We start from the raw sequence: 7959 nt of genomic DNA, 5'->3' as shown, positions 1-7959 counted from the left end.
TGATTGGCCAGCTATCCAGTGCGTTGTGATTGGCCGAATTCCTCAAGCGTGTGACGGAAATGTTATGTCCCTTACCATATTTTGATGCTTGCGGCAACCGACCCCGGGCTCGACTCCGCTTCGTCCACGGTGAAAGCCGATCCACAGCATTGATGTTGATGTATTTCCTCAGCGACCAGCACGGATCAGCTCTAGGCATGATGAAGCGGATATCGTCCTCTTTTGGAAGGCCAAACAAAGTAGTTTCGCTTTCACAATGAAACACAAATGGCGTTTCACAACATGGCGGCAACAACAATACTGCAGCGAGAATAAAAGTTACGCCTTCTTTCTTTGCGTGAACATTTGGACGGCGTTATGCAAATCTTCCCACATGGTGCCGTAGATATGTGGGGGGGTGTTAGAACGAGCCGTTTTAGGTAAGCGTGGTTGACTCTTAACTTTTATAAAGAATATCTCTTTGGATTTGAGACTTTAGTCTTTGCAACTTTACAGATCTTCTTTATGTACCACGAGCTTGTAACACTTCAAAGAGAAAGGAAAAAATTTAAATCGCATCATATGACCACCGTTCTCGTTGCCTATGTGGTTGGAAACTACACCTTTGTTGCCTCAGCCAGGAAGATTATATAAAAGAAAATTAGCATATTTTCACTGGAATATTCTGATTTTGAAAGATATATCGAATTACGCCACCAGTTGGCCAAATGGAGCACTTGCGGGAAACTAAGCTGGGTTATTTAGCTCCACTCCTGAAGGTCCAGTGTCCAGCAGACTTTAGTACCAGTTCTAAATATCCCATTTCCGAATAAATCTGAACACTTTAATTTAATGTTCAGGTGTGTTTGGTTAGCATTCAAGCTAAGTAGAGATGTACTGGGTTCATTAATAATATTAATCTACAACATCCAGTTATCACTGAATATATTATATGATCAAACATTATCTATACAATAGAAGAACTGTGTGTATTAAAGTACAAATATCCAATGGCCTGTGACGTTAAATGACCATGAATCAAATAAATATTTCTACTACTAATCTGTGGTTAAAAATATGAAATATGAATCCTCATCTACAGTATCTATATACCTGGTAAATCACTGTTAATAGAATGTAAAAAGGATCTTCTTTTGACTTTCACAGAAGAAAGAATTGCATGTTTGTAACAAAATGAGAGTGAAAAAATATAATAATGACAGGCTGAACTTTTTTTTTTTTTTTTTAATCACCATTTAGGCAATGATGAAGTGAAATGTCTAACAGCACATCGACGGCAGCTGCCGTGTTACAGTGTATTAAAACATTTTGTGTTTTCAATGTGACTGCTTTTTCTCAACAATGCTTAAATACAGCACCAACAAAAACAGACATAACAACAGATACAAATGAGACTTGTAATAAGTGGATCTGAAGAACCAGTATGGCAATGGATATGAAAGCATTTATGGAAATGTTTAAAAAGGACAGCTAAATAAAAGGATGCATGTGTTCATTTAATGCTAGCATCTAATCATCAGCTTTAAAGACTGATTTTAACTAAACCCATACATTTATGATCAGTAAATATTCCTGTATCCTTCATATGTATACCACTGTTCAGAACTGTGCGAGCTAACCATGTGCTGATTAGCATCTTTGAGCTAGGTTCAAAATATCTAAAATTATCACTACCGAAACAGTCACTACCGAAACATTAGGGGGAGTTTCGGTAGTGACATCTATGTTTTTTGGGTGTTATCCCACAGAATTGTCACTACCGAAACATGTCATCATTATTTCGGTAGTGACAAAAGGGAACACATAATCTTCATATTTGGGGGAAATAAACAAAATTTTAGTACAGTTATGCTTTCTTTTGTATTTTAGTATGTATCAGTAGTGTTGTAATATGCAAGTTAAAATTCTGTAATGTGATGTGGTTGCTACCAAAGCATTACTGTCACTACCGAAAATGTGCTGTCACTATCGAAACATGGGATGTTTTGTCAAAAATAAAGTATACTGAATTATCAACTAAGATGTTTTGATAGTTTTTGGTTCAATGTATATTCAAACGAATGAATCCTTAACTTCGAAATCAGTATGATCACCTTTTTGCCTTTTACAAAGAAGAATTGGATTCAAAATACAACAAATCTATATATATATATATATATATTATTAATGTGTTTTGGTAGTGTCAAATTTGGGGAGAGGACAAATATTCCAAAATTTTCTGAAAATACAATATGAGAATTAACTGCACAATTAATAGAAATGTGTGGATATTATACAATTTGCATACATACAATTTTTTTGGGGAAAAAAAATTTTTTCAAGACGTTTCCAACTCTGTAGAATGGCCCATATATATAGAAATATTTAAAGTAGGCCCATTTTCTCAGTTCACTCACCCCTAAATGAATCTGTGCTAAGTCCTACTAATAGTGTAATTCTGAATAGATGTTTGAAAGTATGCAGCAGTGTTCTTTTGCGGCTGGAATATTATAATGTAAGATTTCGGTATGAAATAACTGAAGAGAATTCCATATATACTAGAAAGCTGTGTCATCGCATTAACAAGCTGGATGTATTTGCTTTTGAGAATGAGGTATACTGTGAAATAAACAATCCAGCTCACATTGTACAAAATGAGACTGAAAGTTATTGATTTGGCCTCATTGTAATTTTTTGGCAGATCTCTTCCCATGTAAGAAAATAAGAGACACAGGAATCCAAGAAACCAAACTATAAACACAACTACGCTAACAGTTGCAGTGTTCCCCATTTCACAGCTGAGTATAGTCAGGTCTTTAAAAGTTGATGAGTCCCTGGAGGGTTTGGGAGTTGAGACAGTCATCCATAGTATACAAGAAATTAAATGAATGACAGAAAAAAATCCAACAAAGAGCCACTGTCCGTTGTGCTTTACCCAAATGCTGTGGATGTTAGGGAACTTGGCAGCTATTTTGAAGATACAAACAATTTGAAAGGAACGGACAGCCATACAGGAGAGAAAAATAGTGAAGAAAAATGCAAATGCAACATTTCTCAGGATGCAGTATACAGATGAGGGTTTTCCAAAGAAAAAGAACACACTTATTGTAGACATTATCAAACACGCCAACATGAGGAAACACATGCTGCCACCAGCAGACTTTACCACTGGTGTGTTGTAATTGTGAGCAAAAAGGCAAAATATGGCAATAAGGAGAATAATTAGGCATGTGGCAGAAGCCATGACAATGATGGAGAGGATTTCTGTGACCTCAAGATAGACAACAGAACGGTTCTTACATGTCGTACTGCCCTCATCAGACCATTCGCTCTCTGCACACGGAGAACAGGTATAGGGGTCCCCTGAAAAACAGCAAAATAATATGAGAATGTAATACAGCCAAAATCAGACATTTGGGATCATGAAGTTTAAACAGTACAAAAGGTTCAACAGATTATCTCTGCATAACATCATATAATGCTGTATAATACTGTATAATGGGAGACAGCACAAAAGAAGACAATGGTGTAAAATATCCCTTCATCATTTTTTCTTCTCGAACTTGGCACCAAATACCAACACATTTGGTAGCTATCCATTCTGACATTTCATCTTTGTGATATCTATTCCATCTGAAATTCTTTGAAGTTATCAATTTATTTGCTGTTTGTTTGTTTATTGTCATTTTCATATATGAATTTACTTTATGTTGGTTATTAAAAGTGTTCATAAAACGTACAGTATACAGTATTTGTTAATGGTAGATTTGTAAACACAGTAATTCATTTAACTTTGTAAGGTAAAAAAATATACCAACATTTAAAGTTAGATCAAAATAAAATGATACAGTTTTTTAGTGATTATGATTTTTTTTAACAACTCCATTAATAATATTGTACAAATTGTACAAAAACGCACATTTACATTTTAAAGTATATTGACACCATATTTAAAAACAGATTATGCAAAATACATCTCGGATATCATTTTAATTATTCAAATCATTTGGGGTTGGGGTTTATATATACAACTATTATGGTCTACTATAACAACTATCAAATATTTAAATTTATTCCCTAAATTATTCCCCACCCTGTACATGCTAAACTTGATGTTATCTTCCCTTATCTTTCCCTTGTGTAGTGGCAGCATGGACTGATAAAATGCCTGTTTTGTCATCGATTGCTTAAAATACTCACAAGAATAATTCACATAGCTGTTACGTCGACACTTTGTACACAGAAAACAGCAACTATGATATCCATTAGGTTCCCTCGAAAATCCCTCTTTGCACTCCACAGAGCAGTTTGAGAATGGAACCTTTATGGAATGGGAAAATGTGCTATTAAAATTAATCAATGTTAGGTGAATGTTTAGATAAATACTCAGCAAAAAGATAACTTACAGAACCATTGTTATGCCATGGCAAGCGAGAGTTGTTGATAGTAAAAGTAATTTCTGGATATGTATCATACGTGCCCACCATCTCAAAACGTGGAGGATTTGTTTCAATATTCCAAAGTGTGACCGCAAAACTGATGGTTGGATCACCATTATCATCATATGTCATCTGACGGCCGTTAAGTTGGAATTCCAGCTTCTTCATTTGTTCCAGAAGCTGTTGGACAGTGTGGTGAAAAAAGGACAAACAGTATTATTAAGAATTAATATCAGAATACATGCTATTACTCTTAATGAAAAATGTCATAATCATCTTATGCATTCCCTCACCATGTATGGCTTAACTGTTACGTTTTTGTGGTATTCATTCATGTCACACTGCAGAACATTATGCAATGCATGAGCTATGGTATATATGGTAGCATAAATGGCGAAAGAGAATGTGGGATTTTCATGTATAATCTCCTCTGCGTTCAACGATGTGCAGTAATCACAATCTTGATTACATGTCTTACTCTCACTCTGGATGTCACTGTCAGCGCTATAAGCTTTAATTGTTCTCCTGTGTTTATAGATGAATTCATCAAATCCAGGTAATGTCAACAATCTCTCTGTAATGCCAATGACTGTGCCAATTTTCCCAATTCCTGGCTCTCTTGGAAGCTGCTGATTCATAGCCCAGGTTTCACTCGCAATCCATACTTTGTCTCGGATGTTGTTCGCTATGGCTGCTTTGATAATTTTGCTTGCATACTGTGGTACAGCGAAAACAACAATGACATTGATTTTGAGCATATCCATCTTTTTAAGTGTTAGACTGTAGTTTGCCCTTTGGTTAAAAGCCTCTTGATAGGCCAAACAAATGCCAGTATTGCTGATATACTTTTTAAACAGCTTTAGTCCATCTGAACTGTAATCATCTTGGCTACCAAGAAAGGCAACCCAGTTCCATCCAAACCACCGTATGATGTGAATAATCATCTCTATCAGGTCTTTGTTGCTAGGGATTGTTCTTATAAAGGAAGGATACATACGTTTATTGCTTAATGCATAGCTAGAAGCTCCATAATTCACCTTTGAAAGAATAGAAAACATTCCAATTGATTAGCATTATATAGTAAGTTGGTAGTCCCAAACAAAAGGAAGTAAACAGTTTGAAAAAAAAAAAAAGAATTTACCAATGGTATAACGTCCATTGTTATTAATGGTGCAATGGCAATAGTGCTTGTGCTTCCATATGGCCCTGTTAAGGCAATCACTTTAGGCTGATAGTTGTTGAGTTTTTCTTTAGGTTTTATTGAGCCATTATTCGAGATAAAACTGAAGACTGAATGGAAATTTTTTGAGTCCGTACAGTGGTCAAAAATCTCATATCCCAGAGAAACGTTGGGCAGAAGAGTTGTGGAGTTATTAATCTCCTCAACAGCAAACCTCATCACTTGCAACATCTGATAGCCAGATTTTGAGAAAGTGTATCTAGAAAATATCAGTTAAGTGAACAGAGCTTAATCAAATCTTTGTTTTGGAAATGTGACTTGAAACAAAATACTGCAGCAAAAAGATACTTACTTACCTTGAACATTGAATGGCTTCTGGGGAGGACAAAGGAGTTGCATGTTGAATTTCGTGTAAAGCAAAAAGGCCACCCAATAAGTAATCTCCCTTCAAGCTGAAGTCAGATTCTAAGCAAAACACATTGAAAAAGAAACAATTAATAAAGGCTGGAAGGAAAGAGCAAATGCTACTCAAATGCATGGTTTATGGTGGACCGTTGGTTGTGAAACTGGAGTCAGTAGTGGCAAAAATTATAGAAGTCAGGCTCATATAAAACTACTGAATTTGCTTAAAACGCAATTCAATTTGCTTAAACCACTATATTCACTGATACAAAAGACAATTTCCATATCTAAACTCAAAAAAAAAAAATACATCAATCACTTGTTAAGTAGAGCATTACACCACATCAAAATCAACAGATGCAAACTATCACTTTAAATACAGTGTGACTTTCTAAGATTTCTAAAACTGTCAATGAAACAAAGATTCATTTTACAAGAAAATACTATTTCAGTCTTTCTACTTCGAAAATTCAGAATTGATACCTGCCATTTCTTTGTAATGATTTGTGAAATTTACTAGCAATTTTAGCACACAATGTAATAAGGACTCAAGGCTGACTACATCAAACAGGAAAATATAAATAAGGCAAATCAGGGATGATACAAATCTGCTTAGGCAACATGATTAGTGTATCACCTGAGGATAGCACCACCTGGTGGCCAGGAGAGTCATTTACAAGGAATATTAGATGAGAGGATAAAGTACCAGAGTGGCTGGCATTTCTGAAAAGTTTGAGGGATCACACCTAATCAAATTTATGCATAAGTATTTTCAGATGAATACACCATGACTGAATGTTTACAGTAAAGCTTCAACCAGAGGTGGAAAGTCCAGGGGTCCAAAAGTAAAAGTCCTGCCATATGTTTATTCCACCCATGAAGATCAGCCAGCTGATTTCACCAGAGGTGAGACCAAGTCATTCCTTTAAGTGACAAGCAAGTCTGGAGTCAAATCCCAAGTCCTCAAAGAGTTAAAGTTAATGAGATAATTAGTGACTAATTAAATGATGATTGTGCATTAGTGATGAACACCTGCTTCTATTGAGAATTACAGAGGATCAGGTGTTGAAGTTTTATTGGTTAAAATGATGCCATCATCATGGAAATCATTTGCTTTAGCTATTAGCTGTTTTTATATGATCAGTTAGTCATCATGAGCTAGCCTGATTATACATACAAAATATTTTTTTTTTTTCACATTTTCATTTATATGTTTAGATTTTGCATAATCAACCCTGTGAAACTGCAGCATGCAAGCAAGCAAAGTGTTGTTCTACTAGTTACAGTAAATTAATTTCAAATCTATAGACATATAAAATGTCAAACTCCTGTACTATTTAGACACACACAGACATCAAGAACCAGCATATGAATCTCAACAATGGTGACTATCAACAAAATGCTTCATGCTGCAATGCATGCTGGGTAACACCATAGTAAAACTCCCATCATGCCAAAATGCTTCATGCTGCAATGCATGCTGGGTAACACCATAGTAAAAACTCCCATCATGCACTGCAGTACGAATAATTATTGTCACCACTGTTGAGGATTGTATGATAAGTGTTCATGTCTAAAAGCCTGCCCTGATACAGTTTTGTTCTCTCTCTCTCTCTTCAATGATTGCGTGGAAAAACAGTATGTCCAGCTATCAACAGTAGGGATGGGCGATACCACTTATTTTGTTTTCAAGGCCGAGCATATCCACAAACTCATAGAAACTAACCAAAACAATCCAAGGTTTTTATTTAGTACAGTGGATAGATTAACAAATAACCAGAAGCCACCCGATCTAAATATTTTCTCACAGTTTAATAGTAATGACTTTTTGAATTTCTTCGCTGATAAAATAGATTCAATTCAAGTTCATTTGTATAGCGCTTTTCACGATACAAATCGTTGCAAAGCAACTTTACAGCAAATTAAGTTTCTACAATATTTAGTGGTAGCTTATCAGTG

The 7959-nt window shown here is 35.4% G+C and overlaps 1 protein-coding gene across 1 annotated transcript in view; it reads right to left on the bottom strand.

The window, feature by feature from the left end:
- Positions 1-2413: 2413 nt before the first annotated feature.
- Positions 2414-7959, bottom strand: part of LOC107758818 (taste receptor type 1 member 1-like) — a 20138-nt gene continuing 14592 nt past the window's right edge. The window contains exons 2-7 of the mRNA XM_016576647.1: positions 5955-6102; positions 5560-5857; positions 4712-5455; positions 4386-4598; positions 4180-4300; positions 2414-3342 (exon numbers count right to left, since the gene is read on the bottom strand). Coding sequence (XP_016432133.1) covers positions 2414-3342; positions 4180-4300; positions 4386-4598; positions 4712-5455; positions 5560-5857; positions 5955-6102 — 2453 coding nt within the window. The remainder of the gene's footprint in view (positions 3343-4179; positions 4301-4385; positions 4599-4711; positions 5456-5559; positions 5858-5954; positions 6103-7959) is intronic.

Source organism: Sinocyclocheilus rhinocerous, unplaced genomic scaffold (assembly GCF_001515625.1).
Source record: "Sinocyclocheilus rhinocerous isolate Xijiao unplaced genomic scaffold, SAMN03320098_v1.1 scaffold5768, whole genome shotgun sequence".
Taxonomy (NCBI): domain Eukaryota; kingdom Metazoa; phylum Chordata; class Actinopteri; order Cypriniformes; family Cyprinidae; genus Sinocyclocheilus; species Sinocyclocheilus rhinocerous.
Note: the sequence above shows the minus strand (reverse complement) of the source record. Positions and strands in the feature narration are given on the sequence as shown.